This window comes from Fusarium coffeatum, assembly GCF_003316985.1.
Source record: "Fusarium coffeatum strain FIESC_28 chromosome Unknown BRIP53273_contig_22, whole genome shotgun sequence".
Taxonomy (NCBI): domain Eukaryota; kingdom Fungi; phylum Ascomycota; class Sordariomycetes; order Hypocreales; family Nectriaceae; genus Fusarium; species Fusarium coffeatum.
The window spans coordinates 321-20,544 of NW_022157820.1; the positions used below are offsets into that span (position 1 = coordinate 321).

The 20,224-nt window shown below is 46.9% G+C and overlaps 5 protein-coding genes across 5 annotated transcripts; 2 read left to right on the top strand and 3 right to left on the bottom strand.

Annotated features, from left to right (window-relative positions):
• Positions 1 to 215: 215 nt before the first annotated feature.
• Positions 216 to 1,694, bottom strand: FIESC28_00778 (uncharacterized protein; the record flags this gene model as incomplete). The annotated part of the gene is made up of 2 exons (XM_031154929.1): positions 216 to 557; positions 729 to 1,694. 2 exons carry the CDS (start codon positions 1,692 to 1,694, stop codon positions 216 to 218), a joined length of 1,308 nt encoding a protein of 435 aa, XP_031020964.1.
• Positions 1,695 to 5,650: 3,956 nt separating this feature from the next.
• FIESC28_00779 (uncharacterized protein) lies at positions 5,651 to 8,280 on the bottom strand (the record flags this gene model as incomplete). The annotated part of the gene is made up of 2 exons (XM_031154930.1): positions 5,651 to 7,416; positions 7,464 to 8,280. The coding sequence occupies 2 exons, from the start codon at positions 8,278 to 8,280 to the stop codon at positions 5,651 to 5,653; spliced, it is 2,583 nt and encodes an 860-aa protein (XP_031020965.1).
• A 1,817-nt stretch (positions 8,281 to 10,097) lies between these two features.
• On the top strand, positions 10,098 to 11,541 carry FIESC28_00780 (uncharacterized protein; the record flags this gene model as incomplete). Its single annotated transcript, XM_031154931.1, has 2 exons — positions 10,098 to 10,410; positions 10,463 to 11,541. The coding sequence occupies 2 exons, from the start codon at positions 10,098 to 10,100 to the stop codon at positions 11,539 to 11,541; spliced, it is 1,392 nt and encodes a 463-aa protein (XP_031020966.1).
• A 38-nt stretch (positions 11,542 to 11,579) lies between these two features.
• On the bottom strand, positions 11,580 to 15,422 carry FIESC28_00781 (uncharacterized protein; the record flags this gene model as incomplete). Its single annotated transcript, XM_031154932.1, has 7 exons — positions 11,580 to 12,282; positions 12,332 to 13,106; positions 13,153 to 13,480; positions 13,531 to 13,533; positions 13,650 to 13,652; positions 13,702 to 14,679; positions 14,730 to 15,422. 7 exons carry the CDS (start codon positions 15,420 to 15,422, stop codon positions 11,580 to 11,582), a joined length of 3,483 nt encoding a protein of 1,160 aa, XP_031020967.1.
• Positions 15,423 to 17,344: 1,922 nt separating this feature from the next.
• Positions 17,345 to 19,608, top strand: FIESC28_00782 (uncharacterized protein; the record flags this gene model as incomplete). Its single annotated transcript, XM_031154933.1, has 4 exons — positions 17,345 to 17,974; positions 18,027 to 18,806; positions 18,857 to 19,363; positions 19,573 to 19,608. 4 exons carry the CDS (start codon positions 17,345 to 17,347, stop codon positions 19,606 to 19,608), a joined length of 1,953 nt encoding a protein of 650 aa, XP_031020968.1.
• Between the last annotated feature and the right edge of the window lie 616 nt (positions 19,609 to 20,224).

Consider the following 20,224-nt stretch of genomic DNA (forward strand, 5'->3'; position numbering starts at 1 on the left):
GATTTGATCCAACTCGCAGAAAAAAATCATTTGTTTTTACGTACTTACTAACTAATATGGATACGCATGAAGGTTCTGATGCGTGTTGTATAGGGAGTAAGAATATCTTCAAACTGTCGGGAAGTGTCGAGCAGCTTGTGCGAATAAATCTTTTTCTTGATAAAAACAACAGATTGGCATTGCACCTGTGGTATCAGTGCGTAACCCTTCACCTCTCACCATACCGTTCTGCCCGAGAAGAATCGTGGGATATTGGAAGAAACAGATACTCTCGGTTCCGACTGACGCTTGGTAGGGTTACTTTCTTTGTCTGAAGTATCGGGGTCGAGCGGATCCTCCAAACTTCGCGCGGCCCAATAGTCTTGCCACTTCTGAGATCTTCGTCTGTGTTTCTCCTGTTCGAGGCAAATCCAATCGCTCACAGCGTCATGTTCTGTGGTGATGTATTCCATAGCGGGTAGAGTTGGCTGAGGACCAGGAAAATCTCTGCAGAATATCCAACCTCGTTGACGGTATATCTTTGACTGTAGGATTTGCAACCTGAGCTCCTCTATCTTCTGTTGGACTTGTCCTTGATAGTATATATGCCAAGGTGGTCTGGAGAAAGGCATATCAGATTCCCAACGAAGGAGTCTTGACCGACTTGTATAGAGCCTGTGATTGTGAGTGAAGCGGTCTCTCCTAATCCATCCTTTACCACAAAAACACCAAGTCGAATGTAAACATACGGGGTCGATAGCCATGAGAGTCTCATCATCGAACTGTAGGTTCTGGATGATTGAGCTGAGATGGTCTAGGCCAAGGCAAGAAATAATATCGAGTTTTCGAGCCTCAGAAAAGACCGCCCCGTCAAAGTAAAGATCATCAGGAAACAAGAGACCGAGCTCTTTGGCAGAAGGTGGTTCAAGATACTCGCCATTGCTTGGGCGCTTTGCTACCGTGGTGCCGGGCTCTGGCCGATCGGGGAACCAGATATCGTCCTTGCATTGGGCTAAGACAGCGCCGTACATACCTCTGACATATTCAAAGACGCAGTAGAGCTCCTCGAAGTCACTGAGGGTAAGTCTATCGTTCAGTCGATCGACAATACCCTCATAGCGAGTTTCCTCGAGGTGCACCAATACGCGCGGGTCATAGATCTTGCAGCGAAGCTCATACCTAATAAAGGCTTGTAGTAGGCGGCGTTGGGTATGTGCCGGAAATATGCCAAATGAAACGGGCTTGATGTCAGTTTCTTTGCCCTTGAAATGCATGGACAGGACAAAGCGTCCGATCGTTGGAAGTGTCATGCAAGCGCGTGCAGGGAAAGGGTCCAAGGACTTAGCGAGATAGTCTTCGATAAACACGATAAGACGACTAAAGAAGGGGTAGAGGCTATCGATGCTGTGACGATGATTGAAGTTTCGGGTATTCAATGTGTCCAACCAGTCTGACATGACAGGGAGAGAAATCGGTGACTTTTCGTCAATGGGTGGGAAATTGATAATGGCTAGAGCGTCCTGTAGCATCCTGTCGTCAGTGTCGAGATCAAGAAAGCGTGTGAGCCTTTGACGAGTAACCATACAGAGATACTGGACATAGACTGCCAGTGATTGTGGCGAGGCTCGTATGAGATTGAACAGATCTCTATCGGACTGTATCTGACCGAGGATGTTGGTTAGCACGAAGGTCGGTAATCGGGAAAAGCTGTCCATCTTTCTATGTGGGATGTGGTGCCGATGAAGGTACGGGCGTAGGAGTTCAAATCAGAATAGAATTAACAGATGACGAAATTTGGGGTTGTAAAGGAAGAGGAATTGGCAGTGGAATGAATGGGGCAAACGAGCTTTAAGTATTCGAATAAAGGGCATTGTGGCCTCACAGGGATGGCGTGTGGCCTGAACCTAGATTCAGTCAAGGCTTCTCAGTTAATTTATAAACCTTAAGCTTGACAAAATGATATCTTAGATTAACTTATGACTCATGTGGCGTTAGATACTGGATTACCCCATTGCGTGCCCCATTACTACTGACCGTCTGTACATGTAAACATAAAAGGAGACCGTGGTTACAATCGCCTGCCTATCTCTGTAGACCTCACCGGCATGCCCAGCTCAAATTTCCGTTTCCGTATTACATCCATAAGCTCGTTTGGCTCACCCCCCAGAGGCAGCTTTTCAAACCGGCAGACACCTCCAGGTACGTACGCCGTCCTCTATTGAGCAGTAAAGGTCAGGGAATTTATGCTGTGCCTAAGCCCTATGTATAGAGCAAGACAAAGCAAGGTCATGTTTGGGCAAAGGAGTCATAATGCCCTTTGAAAACTGTAAATACCTTCAAAAACCTTATCTGATCGAGCAGTAAAAGTCGTCTTTAAAGGACCTTTCCAGCTACAGAAAATAAGAATTCGTGCATAACAAGGGTGTCTCTAAATAGAAAAGTTAGGATAAGTTTTCTCTTTAAAGTATTATTAATAGTAATCTTTAGTACATAGGCCTCGGGATCAAGTTCGGATACCAGCACTACTACAGATTCTAGTGGGAGACAGAATAGTGGCACAGGTGATGCTCAGCCAACAGAGACCAACGCAAGTTGTGAACAGGGACCCACTGCTTACTTGCAAATGTTCATTGGACTCCTATTGGCTAGCGTATTGGTTGTATAGTATGAGGTTCAGGCATTGCACCTACGGTGTGTGGTTTGAGTATAGATTCCCCTAGCTACTTAGACAAGCTCAATCTTCGTCCAGCTCATGTCCTTAATCTGTGGTACTTGCGACCAGTTTAGTTTTGCATCATCAGTGCTATCCGCAAACATTGACAAAGACGTTTGTGTAGTCGCGTACTCAAGAAATGCTGTCTTGTAAGCTTGCTCTCCATCCGTCTCTGAAGTTCCATGTGCTCCCACCTCTTGCTTTGATACAGTATTAAGTACCAGAGATTGGATTCCATAGTTGTAGCGCTTAGCCTGCCTGAAACATGCGATCCTTCTGAACTGACCATTACTTGTTTTCTGTATAACCAGCCCTCCCATACTCGGCTCTTGATAGCGATCAGGAGCTTCACCTCCATGTCCCGTCCACGCGTACAGCGGGATCAGGAAACAGGGTAGTGACGGCTCATAACGCTGGCTGAACCTAATATGCAACTTATACACCTCCTGCGAAATCTTCGTTTCCGGGTCGAAGCTGTTCATAAATCGCAGTAGCAGGCAAGAGATTTGTCCCTCTTTCCATTTTACATCTTCTTGCCAGTATAGGTATACACCGAGCTTTCGACAAGAGATTTCCTTCATCATATCCATTTTATCGAAACCTATCGGTATGGCAAGACACATTATCTCCAGACAGGCGCCTGCAAAAGATACAAAGGCCCCGTCGTTTGTCCCTGGTTGCTTCAACTTCCGGTTGACTAGCAGCGCCATGGCAAATGCAGTTTACCCTTTGAAAGAGCACAAGTTCGAGCAAGTGAACTCTTGGTCTCGCGGGATTGAACTTGGGATGATATCCTTCGAACAACCGAGCCACAGCCAGGAAGGTGCTTCAAGAGTGTCAGTTAACTCATTCCATCGTGTTATACCATCCACAGTCATGACTATCTTTGTGTTCGGCAACCACATCAGGTCGTGAATCCAGTATTCAATCCATATTCCTGAGAAATAAGTATGTCCGGACCGTTTAGAAAGAGATCGGGCAAGACCTGAGATGGCAATTAACTTGTCCTCTTGCCGAGTTAGACTGCATTTCGAATAGGCTCTCATAACGGATGGCCATGATAAGTGGCCTATCCCAGCATCGAGCTCCGTTCGTTTGCCCCAGTCTCTGAGATTCTGAGGGACAACCTCGCTAGCGATATGGACATCACACTCCCAATATATCTGCTCGTTTCCTAGGTAGACAATTCTAGGTGAAAGGAAGCGTTCCTGCACAACCCATCCTCTTCTGTTAATCAGAGATTTGACGACATCTACTGAGAAGCCTTCCGTAAATTCGACAAAGGCATGATCGGCGATAGTCGTCGAGACTTTCATGTCTTTTCCTTTCGTCGAAGCTAGAAAGTTCGCGGGTGGATTACGTGGGATAGTTTGAGGTCTGACTTCTTGAAACAGACTGGCAGAAGAGTAATCCCAGCATATACTCAAAGTAAGGAAGGCATTTTCGTAGATATCCGCCATTATGGCTGCTTCATGTTGAAAGTCTTCATCTGAATCTTGAAAGATACATAATGAGTCAATCCAAAGATACCGAATAGTTATTTCACGACAGATCGAGATGACGTCTTGAAAGTGTTGTGGTAGTTCTCGATCTTGGTAGGTGCTCCCAATCCGGAAGCCACCCTTATGCAATAGCTTTGGCATGGTGTCTACCCATCGATGTGTGAGCGCAACGTATTTCCCATATTTTTGGTTGTCGCCATCGGTGTTCACAATTGTCCATTGCTTTACACGACTGTTGCCTATATCCAATAAACGAGTGGGATGAGTCGTGCTGGAGATACTTCGTTGATGACATGCGCTATGAGTGTTTAAACAATCGGCAACCCATCCTTTGGCGAGCTGGGCCACTGTTTCAGGGGTATGTAAATTCCGAATTGTATTGCAACTTTCTGTTATTAGGCGATGAGCATCTTACGCTACAGCGTGCAGACAGGGAAGTGGTGAAGAAGCACGTACCCAAGAAGTACTGCTCAGTGGTCTTCCATATATTGAAATAGGGAAGACCGAGGGACTCCCCTTTCTCCATTATGCGGAACTGCGTCCGATAGCTTGAATCTTCTAAGTAGTAGCTGACCGACAAGACTAGAGTTTGAAAATCATGTCGAGCCTCTTCTCTTGCATCGGCAAGTGGTGATGATCGTATCTTGCGCCACATCGACCAGCAAATGGGGCAATTCTCGCTCAGTGATACAAGAAACATTTCCCAAGAATCATGCATGATCTTTTCTTTGTCATCCTCCCTACTATCATATAGCATCATGGGGAAATCTCCCTGTGTCCAAGAACGTTCAGGGTCTTCGACCTCCCATTTGTGACCTTCCCATAATAGTTGACAAATTGTGCAAAGATTCATGATACGAAGTCTCAAGCCTCCTGAGTTATCTGTTGAGTATGAAAGATAGAGAGGTATAATAAAAGTAGTGACACTGATTCTCAATTGTGGCGGAGCCTGTTCAACCTTGAATCTGAAGAGTGCAAAGATATCAAAACGTCAGCTGACGCTTTGAGGGGTTAAGTTGAGACAGGGACAGGGGGCTGATAAGATAAGACTCGAAATATGCCGTTAACAGGTACCAGATCCAAACAGCCCTGCAAGATGCCAACGCTATACATCAATCGGGACTGGCGGCTTCCCTTATGGGAAACTGTAGACTTAGCCGTGACCACTTCAGGGATCAATACGCAACCACCCGAAACACAACTCAGGCAGCTCACCTGAAATACCTTTAAATAGCTTCAAACTTATTGTAAAGGCTGAAGCCCCACGGTTGTTCAAACGATGATTAATAACACGTTATCTTATTAAGTACGCATTGCGGGCATCTTTATCACCAGATGTGTCACAAGCCTACCCCGAGTACTACTAGCAGACCCGGAATAGAAGATACTATTTTAGAAACTCAAATAATAAGCTTCCGAAAATTACATGATTATAAACTATGTAAAGGCTTGTATTCTATTTCTTTTTCAACTTAGCCAGCCACTTTGTTATTTTTCCCTTTCCAACCGGGACAGTGGTAGGTGTTGTAGGAGTAGCTGTTGTAGCTAAATCTGGTGCTTTCGAACCCGCTCTACCAAACACAACAACCCCGTTTGCTGGAAGATTCAAGTTTGTGCCCTCTTCCTCTTCTTTGAAAGCGATCAGCTTCTGCAATCGTTCATTGCACCTAGATCCCGCGTTGAGTTGACAGTGCTCTTGAAACAGGGCCGACTCAGCGGTCGGTTGCCATCCCCACTCTGGTGTCAGCCTCGTCTTCGGCTTAAAACCACCGTATCTTTGAGCCATGTTCCCCAAGCATGTTAAGCTAGCTATCAGGTAGCTCTGGTGTTTGAGAGAAAGTCTGCAGTTGGTGCATAAATAACCTCGAGGCGTTGTTTTAATCACCTCTCCTGCATCTTTGCAAAACAGCACTGGTATGTTTTTCTCCACAGCTAGACCCTTCCAGCCTTTGTCTGATGGACCGCGCTTATCTTGCTTCATAGAGAATTCGAGTGGAGGACGCGTTAGGAAATCCGTGACTTCCCATCCAGATATCCCCCCAGCTTGGTAACCTATAACGCCTTTATCATCACGTAGTGCGCTTTGTTGTGCCAACATACAGCCCCTGATGTCGTTCCAAATTCTCATGATCAAGTGTCTCAACTCGAAATCAGAGTCGTCGTCTCGACCCTCCTTCCGAAGGACCTTCTTGCGATCTTCTCTGAGAATCTTGTCAACCTCCTGTAGATAGCCAGGGCCCTGGCTTGCATGCCGGAAGGTGGCAGTTATTCCCTTCGAGCTGACCCACACGTGAGCCATGTGGAGCAGGAGCGCTTGAGCGGGTACCAGCCATCCGCATTCGTCCCCACAATCCCATAGGATCATAGACATCCTCTCTAATGTATCCATAGTACCAAGATACTCGTCTGCCGCGACGGCATTGACGATGCTGTGGGCATATCTGATGTTGCTTTCAAGCTCGAGGGTGCCAAAGCCCAGGCCCCCTGTACCCGCCGTCACGTTCTCAATCCTTGCCCCTACTGTGGTAGAAGCATCGGGCATAGGTGTCTCCTGGAGGTTTAGAAAGTTGGAGGTCGACGTGGCTAGACGGAATTCGGAAATTCTGCAATACCCAACAAAATGTCGCGATGTTGCCAAGGTGGACTCATGCACATCATTCGTCCAGATACATTTCGACTCAGCGAGATAGTCCGCGCAGTCAAAGCATTGCTCCGTATCATCGCTCCTTTCAAAGTGCCATTGAGTCAAACGTTGGATAGAATCATCATTTTCGGAACATTGGTCCATTGGAAACAGGAAGGAAGAAAAGCCATAGAATGCAAGACGCTTGTTTGCAACTAGCAGAGTCGACACCTGACTGAATTTTAGCATCGCGGCATAGGGTAGTTCAAGCCCAACTTGACCACACCTGGGCGGAATTGGAAATCCATGGGCAATGGCAGCATCTCGAACAAGTCGATGCCAACAAGTATCTGATGTGGGGGTGACATTCGACACTCCCGTAAGAGTCCCTGCCTCGATGTAAAATTGCATTCCATTGGTGATGATGAAATCGACATCCGACAAATTTACACCTTCTGGATGAGAGCGGAATGCGGCAGTAACCCACGTAAGTTGTTGGGCAACTTCAGTGATTGTTTCCTTCTCACCGTGAACAATGACCGTGATATGGCTGTCGCCTTCCGTATAGTGATTAATCTTGAGGGTTGCGTCAGGATGTTCTGATAGATGATGAGCATGAGACAATCACGAAAGAATAGTGACTTACTGTAACTCTTCTCCTCCAAAAATTGCTGAATATGGCTACAGATGTCGTACTTCGAATCCCCCCATAGCCATTTTAGATAGTCCGCGCAGCGCGAAGCATAAGCATTTCGACCATCTCCGGTTACAGTCAAAATCTGGCTGATGTCTGTTGACCCATCTTGCTCATACGAGATATGGTCAAAGAGTTCCCAGCGCACGTGGAAAGTCGCAGTTTCTCGCCTCGAAAGTCTCGATGATAGACTGAGTAACACCTCGTGGCTGATGATCTCCATGATATCGCGCTTCAAAACCCTACGTGTACGGAATTTCAGTCGCCCGAAAGCCTTTCCACCGCTCAAGAAGTCCCAAGCAGCAAAGAGTGAGACCTTCGTTTTTCCTTTATCTCCAGCACTTGCTCTACTTACATGAAGAGTCTCAACAGTGAATGAATCAAATTTCCCATGGAGAATAGAGACTAACGACTCGATAAGGAATGGTATTTCTTCCAGGATCATGGAATGTACTTTCTGATGCAGATGGTTCTGGATCGACCGCGGAGGCCGGGTATCTTGTTGGTCGGTGCCTTGGATCTCTGCACAAAAGCGTTCAAGGATTTGCCGCAGGTTTGAAGAAAGGTCATCGTCGTTAATCGTCAAGCCGTTTCGACGGATTGGCATTGAGATGAGCTCAAATCGTAAGTGACGAATAATTTCTGTCGCCAAACCTCTTGAGTCTAGATATGGATCATGATCTGCAAACGAGGGTCGCTGGTATCTTTTTTGTATACTCGGCATGACAGACTCTTCAGGAAAGCTTAGATCAGAGGGTCCCGAGCCCATGGTGGAAGAGTACCTTCCAAAGATTGATTCGGCACCTAAAGAATAAGTACCAGAGGACATACCTGTTCGATCCGGCCTGAATCCTGTCAGTGAGTGCTTTACCTCAGGGGGAAGGGAAACTTGCTCTGGAACATTGCTTTCAGACGACATGTAGTATAAGAAATCTTTGTGGTCCTGGAATATCCCTGAAGCTTTCGATGTCTCCCTGGGGATAAGCTCTTTAGGAATATCTCTCTCTAATGAAGGTGACAAGACCTCTTGCACAAGTGCTTGTAGCTGTTCAAGAACTCGTCTGATATCTAGTAGCTGATCCTCCAGGTATCTCTGCTTGATTGTGAGTTCCAAGCGCAACAGTCCGCCCCGACCCTTGTGCTTTCCAGATATCTAATAAAGGTAAGCACCCAAGGGTGAACTTGAGCGGGACCCTTACCTGTTCGAGTTCAGACGAGACATTGATCGAGCTTTGTCTCAGCGCAGAGCATAATCCATCTACTTGTTCACTCCGAATTCTCTGCAATGTAGGTTGGTAAGTAGCGACGTCGTTCATAACTAACCTTCCCATCCTTTGAAGATCTTGAGTAAGTCTATTAAGGGATGCGAACCAGGTGCCAAATAGCTCCGCAGACAATTTCAACGTCAATTCGAGATGTTGGACGGCTCCCAACACACTGATAACTAATGGCGTTGAGTCCGCCATTGAATTCTAGTTGAAATGTAAGATTTAACGACATGAATTAAAGAGCGAAAATTTTCCCTATCGCCGTCACGCAACAAGGGCCGCTAGTTCCACGAGGAAGAAGATCTTGAACCCGTAGCCAAAGGTAAGTTATCGAATCACTTAGTTGATGATGATTCAAGAATTATGCCGTCTTACTTACCCCGCTTTCAAGGTACCGGAATCTTACATTGCATTTTAGCATATCATCCTGCGGCCTTGCGGTAGTGTCATAGCTGCCCCACAATTTCCTGACACTTCCATTCAACAGCTTCTGCCGTCACCGGATCTTGATAATATGTAGTTAGGTACTCACTGATACATAACTTACATGAGGACTTTAGGGGACATCAAATGATGGGACACGGACAAAAGTATATAAGTTAGGAGCTATCTTCATCTATATAGATGTATTAAGTAACTAATTACTAGAATAGCCCTATCTTTCCTACGATATCTACCTAACTCTTTAGCTAGTCCGGATCGGATCGCTAAGTACCCAGTATTTCTCTATGTTCAACCTACATTACTATCAGTGGATTGTGCAACCACTGTGCGGACATCATAGGATGGGTTAGTAAATATTAAACGATAAATACAGAACTTTACAAGCCAGAATAACCCAACCAAAGTCGATTAGTGCGAGTAATGACTAGCACAAAATCGGAAAAGATTTACTCTTATTAACCAAAGAAAATGTTGTGAAATATCCTCCATTTACTAAAGGTCAATGCTGAGGCCTGCGACGTGGCAATGAGGCCATCCCCACTCGGTCAGGCCGCGTCAGAGCCCGATGCGGACCAAACCTGGAATAACATCAAAACAAAAGCAAGTCGGTCGCCAATCGAAACAGATCGAACGCGAAAGACAAATCTACAGGCAGGAATTGTTTCTCGGAGGCCCGCTTAGGGATACTGCACGGAGATTGTTGGGCCAGTGATATGGGGATCTGGGGTATACACGTAGCTGTGCATTACATATACATGCATATTGGGCTTTGCAAGCCTCACTTTTCGACTCATGTTGTGTATAATAACAATTGAACTCTTCAACATTCCACTCCAGACCCCAAAGACTTTTTCAACTTCTAGGTACTTCAGCCATGTCTTCAGAAAACGGCAGCGAGGACTTGTTCTCCGCTCTGGAATCCTTGTCAAGGTCAATTGCACCTCACTTAAAGACTGTTGTTTTCGTCGCACTTGTTCTTAACCAGACCCCGATCTTTCCTGATGTCAAATCATTAGTCCTGTCCCAACTATCAAATCCCCTCGTTCTTATTATCGCGCTGTACTTTGGTGGTATCTGGTCATTGCCAAATGGCCAGCCGAAAGATGAGACTACTTGGACTGCTGCATTCTTAGGGCCTTTCTATGCCTTGAAGACTGTGGCTAATAATGTTGGGACTTACTTAAAAGGTAAAATAATCACCGCGATAGGTAGTGGGTTTAGCTGACGCTTGATATGTAGTTGGTTCTTTGCTTGCTTTGGCGTACCATTTGTCTGTTTACTACGACTTCTCTCTGCCATTTGAACCTTGGGCACAGATTCTCTTTGTGACCGTTACCACCGTCGTATCCATTTTTGCCTATCTATTCGCCCCCATCAGCAAAGTCTACGGACCTCTTCGCTTCTGCTACCTTGAGCATGCAGAGACATACTGGCTTGTTCTCAACTGGTGGTCCTTCACAGCCGTCCTCCCATTCTTCTCACTTCAACTCCTTCCCGTCGTTATATTCACCCTTATTGGCGTCAGCATCGGCACTTGGGTCCATATCTACACTTCTTACCGTGAACAAGTTCGCACTATCACGTGGAACGTAGCCGAGAATGCAGCTAGAGCGAAAGCAGCAGCTGATGAGGCCCGTGATTATGGTGCCGCGGCACGCAAGTACGAGGAGCAGATGACTCATATCGCTGCTGAAGCAAGGCGCGATGCTATTAAGGCAAATTCTATCAGGATCTCCGACTTTTACGACTGTGCTGCTCGTGTTTGGGCTGCTGTTGGACAAGCTACCGCCCCAGCGGAAGATGCGATTATCAAGGCCCGAAGAGTCATAGATGCAGCGGTCGCTTGCGAAGATGCTACAAAACCTGATGACAAGAAAAAGGAAGAGAATGAGCGTCTAGCCACTTTCCTTAGACAATCCGCAGAAAACGCACACGACCGGGCGCGCGAAATGGTCGCTCTCATCCGCTCTGCCCAAGCTTCAGTCCGCGACTCCGAGTCTGCAGCCAAAGAAGACGCAGCAGGCCGTCACAAGGCTGACGTAACCGCCGAAACAGCCTGCAGCACCGCCAAATCTCTCAGTGACACTGTTGCTGGTGTTCAAGATGCAGAGCGAAAAGCATCGTGGGCTGGTGGTGCTGCTGCGCGAAGAGCCGAAGAAGCGGTGACCATGGCTACTAATGGCGAGATTGAGGAGGCGAAGAAGGCCGTCGCTGCCAGTGAGGCTGCTTATCAGGTTGCAGAAGAGTCGGCGAAGGTTGTTAGAGAGGGGATGGAGGTTGCGCAGAGGGTTGTTCAAGAGTGGTTGGGAAGGGTGTAAATCATAGAAGAAAGGAGAGATATGTATTATTAAGCTAGCTAGATAATGTAAACTGGAAAGCTTTCCGGGTGGATATGGATATCCAGAAGTATACCGACACCACTTCTTTCGTAAATAGCAGGCAGTGACATGCGTCGTAACAGCAGAACGTACTGGTCTGTTGTCCCGTCATCATTGGTCAATTTGCTCGTCCCAACCACCACACATATGAAATCCTTGGGTTTCATCTTGGAGTGGGTAAGGTCGGTCCGTACCCTACTCTTCAAAGTGTCCTCTCCAATATTTAGTTTGTGGGCTTTAGCCTGAAGCCCTCCATCCCAGGGAAGATCTTCATGACTGTAATCAGTATCGAAGGGGTTCGCTACATGCCCCGTCCAATTGATTTTGCCGAATGGAACATCCAGATAGCTGATCCTTCCCATAAGCGACATCCATGACCACGAAGGGGTACCCTCATATTCGGGATACGGTATATTATCCAGTGGAAGAGGCTGATCGCGTTGCCAAAGCAGCAATCTCTCGAAGTAAGCCGAAAGAATGCCGTATTGGGCCTCTGTTTGGAAAGTGCGACCCAGACGCTTTTCCAATCCAAGAAGAGCCTGGGAACGATCTGTCGGGTTTGTCAGGTTCAGCCCACTGTAGGTCTTGAAGAGGTACTGGACGAGTCTTATACTGTCATCCTTGTACTTCTGGAGGCCATAATTGGGGAATCTGGAGTCACCGAGAAGTTCGGACTCGCGACTAGGATGGGTTAGCTACTTGAAGTAATTGCAAGTCTCATACAACTTACTTTCGCAAGTGAGCCAAGGTCTCGCAATGTACTCCGTGACCACACTCCCAGTAAACTTGAGTAGAGGTGAAATGGATGGTGCGACGGGACAAGGCCCGCTCTTGAAACACCCAACCGCGGGTGTTCAGAATCCCTTCTTCTACATTCTCGTGGAAATCATCGATAGCCTGTGCCAGGTACAGAGGCCCTTTTGTGGTGTTTATACCAATAACGGCCCTCTCCTTTCTGGATCCTAGGAAGCCTCCCAAGGACGAAGTGGAGGAACTGGCTGCGATGGTACAGTACGCTGAGTTGAAGACATCCTCCATCCTGGCAGCTTCAATCTTCCAGTCATCTGCGTCTTCTTGGATAATGCAAAGGGAGTCAATCCAGAGGTACTCCACATTGAGCGCTCGTGTTGTCGTCACAGCATCCTTAAATGTTTGGGGAAGTCTGTCGAATGGGATCTGTTGTTTCAATCTTCCGATGGTATCCCTGTAGGTGCAGAATTTCTCTTTCCTCGAGAGCTTGCCCCAGCAGTGGCTTAGTGCTATATACTTCCCCGTGATATTGCTCTGCTTTGTCTCGACAAGACGAAGAACAGGAGCGTCTGTTGTACCAACCTGTATGAGCCTGGTTGGCATTTCCTGTGGTCCCGACTGTTCTGGAATGCAGTCGTGGTTTCTGTCGCAAAGAGTGATCCAAGCGTTCAGAAGAGCAAATTCTTGAGCGCTGCCAGGTGATGGAAGAACGGGTAAGCCCAATTGGAATTGATGTGGAGTCGGACCTTGATAATCTAATCATCGTTAGGGCGTGGCTGTCTGAATCAGTGGATAACAAACCTGGGTCGACATAGAACGAGATTGCGGGAGTGTTGTTATGCAATAATGACAGGTTTTGTTGTCCTTGAACAACTGTTTCAGAAGAGACTGTCGAGAAGCATCGGAACAAGAAGGCACACATCGTGCAGTCTTCCGATCCCTCCTGTAGATCTTGTAGGGTCCGACCTAGGTCAAACCCATTTGCAAGAAAGTCAATCGAACTACACGCATCACAGAACCCTGTTTCGATATTAGGACGAAAAGAATGAAAGTCGACACGCGATATTAGAAACCGAGCCCATTCGCTATCCTTGAAGTCCCGCCACTTATTGTCAATCTTGCTCGTGTGCTACTCCCTTGTTAGAATTATAGATACTTCGATAGGTAAAGGATACTTACCGACTAGACATGTCAGTCTTAGAACCAAGGCAGGAGAGGACTAACTAACGTTCTAGGTAGCCAATCTCTGATTAGCGAAACTGGAAGCAGCAGAGGCTTCTGAGTGGTGATCTACTCACATACTGGAATTGAGATTAGTGAAGTGAAAATTTTAAAGATCAGTGAACTTACATCATCCGGGGGTGCGCGGTTGTCGTCTGATATACCGCCCGGAACAGGTCTGACCTCTGCTAGCCTCGCCAGATCAGAGCCGAAGTAGTAAGAACTCCTGTTGTTACACTCTCTTATGATCTCGGTGAGCTTTATATGCAGTGTCTCGGTGTACATCCGCTTGTCTGCAGGTACCAGGAGGTTCTTCGAGATCAATTCCAGAATCCTTCCGAGTGCCGTATTATCCGGCAACTTCTTCTCCAAGCCATCGATCACCTTGTTCACAACATGATGGCGAACATTGGAATTCCCCTCCACTTCATAGAACCTCTCCTGATGTGAGGGTTTAAGGTCTTCGTGAAACTTGACAAGTCCCACCTGACCATGAACAAGCCAAACTAGGAACTCGAGGAACACACATCCGAGACTCCAGCTGTCGTATCTGCGTGGTATAGCAGCCTCCTTTCTGATGTAACTCATCATCTCAGGCGGCTCATAACGTTCTGTACTCTGTCTTGTTGTGGTGGAATCGCGGTATTTTGTGTATTCAGGATGGACCTTAGCGAGGCCAACGTCCGCTACCTTCAAGATCCCAAGGCCGCGTTTGTCGAGGGCTCTGTCCAGAAAATGGAGGATGTTTTGAGGTTTGATGTCGCCATGCCGAGTATTCTTCTTGTGAAGTTCCATAATCCCACTGGAAATGCCCGCCATCTGGTCGATAGCCCACCGAACTAGATACTTGTCAAGACGGTTTCGATCGTTTTTCCAGAAGTCAGCAAGGTTGCCACCTTCGGCCCAAGGGAAGATGAAACATCTAGTTGTGCCTTTCACACAGGTTGCAATTGCTCTTATAAGATGGTCGTGCTTTAGATCTCTCATGAACTTGAGCGTTTGCTTTTCCCTTTCGTAAAACACGTCTACCTTTGAGTTAGGCACGTTACTGTCGGTAGTTATGAACTTGACGGCAACTTCAACATGTTCCTCGTTAGGCACTGTCTTCTAAAAGAAGAGTCAGAGGTCGTCTCAGGCACAGGGAAGGCTGTCCTTACCAGTTGAAAGCTTCGCTGATTAACACGGAGGTGGTCGGTACGTAGGCCAAGTTTGAAAACTCTACTAAAGAACCCTCGGGCTGGCTGGGGGTTGAACATGTAGACGAATGGTATCGGCTGTTTTTCGTGAAACACATAGTTGAAATCGTCTTCGTCCAATCTCGGAGCGAGGAAAACCCATTGTTTCTCCTCATACCGCTCCTTTAACACCATTCCCCAGTCCGAGAAACATTCCAAGGCAGTATCGGATTCATTGGCGCAGACTGCATAAGGATCAAACTCATCCTCATCCTCATCCTTAACAAGATGGACCGGAAGATTTATGTCTCTGAAATCTCCATCATAAAGAAGCTTGATGCAGGGTTCACCATCTTCGACGCATATAGCCTGGGCATAGATGGCGGTCAAAAAGGCCCTGGAAGCTCTGTCGACAGCATATCTTGCCAGTTCCTCGTTATCACCTCTGTTGCCCAGTAGTCCATTCAAATCTGCTTTGACTTTTTCATGTTGGACGAATGATTCGAGGACCCGTCTTGGCATGAAGGGTTCGCAATGGGCCTCCTTCCGCTGTTGCTTCTCTTCCTTCGTAATAACAGATCCGGAGATAGGTTGGTTAATCAATTCGTTCTTGATTTTCGAGTACAGCCGATCCTTAAGAGGAGGCGTTCCTGGTTTCTTTCTCTTCGGTGGCATCTTTGCGTTTGGGCTTGTGCGTTCGAAAGTCGATCGCTTTAGTTCGAGTAAAGACCTCTCTAACCCTTTTCCTGACAGTATTACGGAAGGGATTTTATGTCTGTCGACTGAGAGCCTTACTGCGCAGAGCCTTAATAGGCGTTCTTCAAGATGCCGAGGATATCCGCCAAGGGTGCCAGAACCCCGTCCAGGAAGGTCAAGGGCTGAAACTGTACCATTTTTGCAAGGCCCTGATAGGTTCATTTTCAAGCACTGCAATTCTACCTTTCGCAGTGCATGCTTCACCGATAAGCCTTCCTCAGCCACTCCGTAAGCGGATCAACAGAAGTCATGCAGATGATTGGATATGGTGAGAGAGCCTGTCAGGCCATTACGCCCCTCTCAGCAGGCCTCAAACCGGTTCTCGCATCTGCGTTGTCAGCCAATGAGTCTCTGCTGACGCACGACTTTCGGATTCCGTTTTCCGTGTTACATTATCTCACGCACCGAAAGGTCGGAAGTAAGCAATCAGGTTTTGTTGTGGAAAGATGGTAATTATGACAATTTACATAGTCAAATCTAGAGACAGAAAGTCCTTAACCAACCCCCAAGCCAGTCTCTTCCAAAAACAACGTATATAAAGGCTCTCAGTGATGAGATATAGATCGGGCTGCAACGAGAAAGTGCACCGAGAATACAATGTTACAAGTCCAGTAATTCGATTTACTAAGCCCAAAATCTTAATAGAGCTATCCGTGTCCTCGTTAGAATGGTCGTAAAGTGGATAATGAGAATACTCACGTTAACATATTGTTGGAGCGACTGCATGTTGGATTGATTGCTGGAGAGATATTATGTAGACATCGTTGCGCATCTCCAAACTCTGAACCGAGAGGTTGTTCTTGCTACAGAATATTTGAAGATTTTGCATCAGTGATTGGGGGCTCTTAATAGAGTATGAAGGAATCTCCCGTCGAATTGGCTCCATTGCAAAAGAAAAGATAAAAGAAATTTGAACAATTGATACAAGAGAAAAGATAAAGATTGCGGAGAATAGCGAAGGGTAAGGTCGCTTATATCCCCCCGAGGAAAGAGAAGAAAGTGTTTGCCTCATGGCCTCAATGCGGTAAAGTGCGGGATTTGATTGGCGAGAGCGATCATTGACAGGTCATTTCAATTTGTCATAAGCACTACTCTCGCTGGCCTAGTCTGGGCTGTAGGACTCATCTATTTCGACCTGCATGTCTCGGGATCAAGGCTATGCTGTCCAATCGCAGGACTCCATGCATGTCACAGCCTCCGTCATTTACCCTGTTTTAGAAACATCGCCTCTTCATCTGTAGGCAGAAACTGGATAAACCACTCCCACAAGGGTCCGTCAGCAGACATACTGGAAGTCCCTGTGACTGTAACTTGCATGTGGTGGCTTGAAGACTCAATAATCGGCCTTGCTGAGGCTTCCAGGCTGTTCCTGACCCCTGTCAGAAACCACCACTCGCACTCGCACAGGGCAGCTGGCCAAGCGACAAAGCCCTGGGGTGCTTCAGGAAGCTAGTTAGCCGCCCGGGTTTTCATCAATCTTGCACATTCTGCAGCCCTCTCCTCTCCATGTGAACAATGACATTGTCCGTAGAATTTGGGGGTTTTTCCAATATTATCTAGCCCTGTATTTTCAGCCGCTTGTCACACACAATTTTAGTAATGGGTCAGGGAGGGAATTATCGTAATGGTGGCCTTCTCAGACGAGGCTCTGGGGCTGGCCATTGTTACAAAAACGCAGTCTTTCTTAAAGTAAATGCGCAAAGCTGCCTCCGACATTCTACCCACTGTTGTTGTTAATTCCAACGTCAAGGTTTGATCTTCATTCTTACCTTTTATCCATTTACGCATAGCCACGTCGTTTGGGCCTCAACGGACTCATTATCTAAGCTAGGCCCGGCAACATGGATGAGCCTAGTAATCATCAAGTTGGGCTCACCAACGTGAACAACAATAGCCCACCGAACAACACATCGCATAAGACACCCGTAAGCCAGATCATCGCCAATCAGATTCGCAAAGCAATAAAACCTTCCCCTAGTTCTCGCAGAGACCCCGAGGCATTCGTACTGGAAAGCTCTCTTAGGGAGATTCTCAGCCAAAAACGTGTTCAACAAGTACTCGACGAAATCCATGACCAACATCCTGAAAAACCCAATATCACATTGGACGATATTTTTAACACGTCGAGAGATGCCGGTCGCTTGAAGATACTTGCTACACTCGTATACCATGTGCAGGCAAATCGTCTCTACGATTTCATTGACTCCAATATATGGGATAGTGATCTACCAGTCACAGACTCGAACAGAGTTTTTAAGGACTGGCCAGAGTTATTCTGCGATGGTTTCGTTGCGAGGCAGTATTTATTTCTAGCGCCAATCATCGACTTCGAATGTATGAAACATAAGGTGTTTGAGGGTCCGATACCAATGCCGTTCTTGGATCTTTTAAATGGTCCGGACAAAGGCGCACATGGCCAGGTCTCTAAAGTGAGGATACATCAGGACTATCAGAAATGGGGAGAACGTACTGTATGTACCTAAACAACGATAGACGAAACCACAGAAGCTGACTTTCGAGCAGAGATGTGATGACCGCTGTTATGCCGTCAAGCGCTTTACTGGTAAAGACCATGAGTTCGATCAGGAGAGAGAAGCATTACTTCGATTCAGTCATCCAAAAAAAGGACATGAAAGTCTTATCGAGCTACTCTATTCTTATGAACTAAGGTCAACAAAGTATTTTATCTTCCCCTGTGCCGAGGGTGATCTGGAACATCATTGGATGAACCATAAAGCTGATCCAACATCGAGCAATTCCCTGATCTGGATGCTTGAGCAATGTCATGGAATCGCATGTGGTCTGGAGAGGGTCCATAGCAACCCTTCTTTTCGAAAAGGAGACATAGGTGGAAGCCGAAGCAGAGGTCGTCATGGTGATATCAAACCGAAGAATATTCTTTTCTTTAAAGATGAAGAGAACCCACCTGGCCGTCTGGTAGTCGCCGATTTCACGCTGATGCGCTTCCACTCGTCCAGTGCCGACTACACACAGATGGAAAATGTGGGGTTCTCAGAGACGTACCGTCCTCCCGAGAAAGCTGTGGGTGGGGGCACCCAAGTCAGTCAAAAGTACGATATCTGGACTCTGGGTTGTGTATTCTTGGAGTTCGTAACGTGGTTTCTTCTTGGCTCTGATGCTGTTCGTCCTCCGGACAAAGGACGAGGGTTCATGGCTCCTGATGGAAAGGAACGCGAGGATTTTGGGACGTCGAGGCAACGGGATGACGATAACTACCGAGATGATAAGTTCTTCAACTCAGTCGGTCTTCCCACCCCCATTCTCAAGGAATCAGTAGTCGACGTAAGTACCGGTGTCTCCTCTTAACGCGAGCATTGGCTAACCTCGAACAGTGGATCAAATACTTACGTGGTCACAAATGCTCCTCCAAAGCTTTATGCCAATTTCTGGATCTCATCGAGGATGAAATGTTGGTCGTGACACCAGAAAGGCGACACTCCATGCTACAAGTCATGACTACCACAGCAGGAATTCTTTCCGCCGCGAAGTCAAGCCCAGATAGGTGTCAGCCGCTTCGACGGCTGAATCTTCTACATTCACACAGTTTTCCCAACCTGTTGGAACCACGCCCCCCAAAAGACTATTGGCCACTTGTTACTTTGCCACAGCCAGAGTCCGTACCTACAACTGTACCTCAGAACCCCGATTATGTTGCGCTTGAGGATGCGTTTTTGACGCCTGATCGAGAGGAGGCTCTGACTGCCGAGGGGTGGCTCGAAGTACCTGCAAGAGACGATTCATCCGTTGGAAGACCATCAAACAGCTTTATAACAGGCTCCTCTATGTTACCACGAGAAAGCGTTGACTATGTGACACCAGCTACGACTAGACAACCATCTGTACGAGACCGGTCAAGTTATGACAGACGGAGACTGGAGATACCACAGTTGGGGACGAATGAAGGGAATCCTGAGAACGTCAGCAGGGTAGAGAATGCGAATAATAGCATAGAACCTCCAAGGAGGACAAGGCGGCAGCGGTTGAAGCATCGAGTTATGATGTGGAAGAGGAGGATTAAGTCAAGACTACACGGGCTAACACGATTCAGCCCAAGTTAGCATCAACAGCTCTTATCACGTATTAGTTGTAATCGATAATGGTATCTTATTTTCCCGATGTGTTGCAGATATGCGGTCATAAGTTATTCCCATATATGCGGTGATCCTAAGCTGATAGACATGCCAAACTGTACCAACTCATTAAACTCGGTAGCGCCCGCAGATTGGAAGCCGATAAAGCCTTTGCATAGCAGTTATTTGATTGACTTGGCTAGACATAAGCAGTAGATAGATGTATCAGCAATAGCTCTACTTTTAGTACCCTACTTAAATTAGCCTTCGGAAACGGGCCCAGTCAAGGAACTACCGAATTTTGGATTCTAATACGGTGGTTGGGCTACAATGTTGGAAGCAATCGGGATCGTCGTGTTATTGCTCTCCGATTGAGGGCCTCACCGTAAGGCATGTCAGGCCGATGCCATTCAGATTGCGTAAGTTTTGTAAGCTTCTTCTCCAATAACCTGATAGACGTCAGCTACCACTTCAAGTATGGACACTAGCAATATGCCTTACACGACCTTGTATCAGCAACCACGCCCCTCTCAAACGCAGCCGAGCATCCTTTTTATTCCGCTCTCATCCTAATCTGCTCCGTGATATCTGGTGTTTCTACAACCTGTCATGGAAGCGATGTCGCGTGGC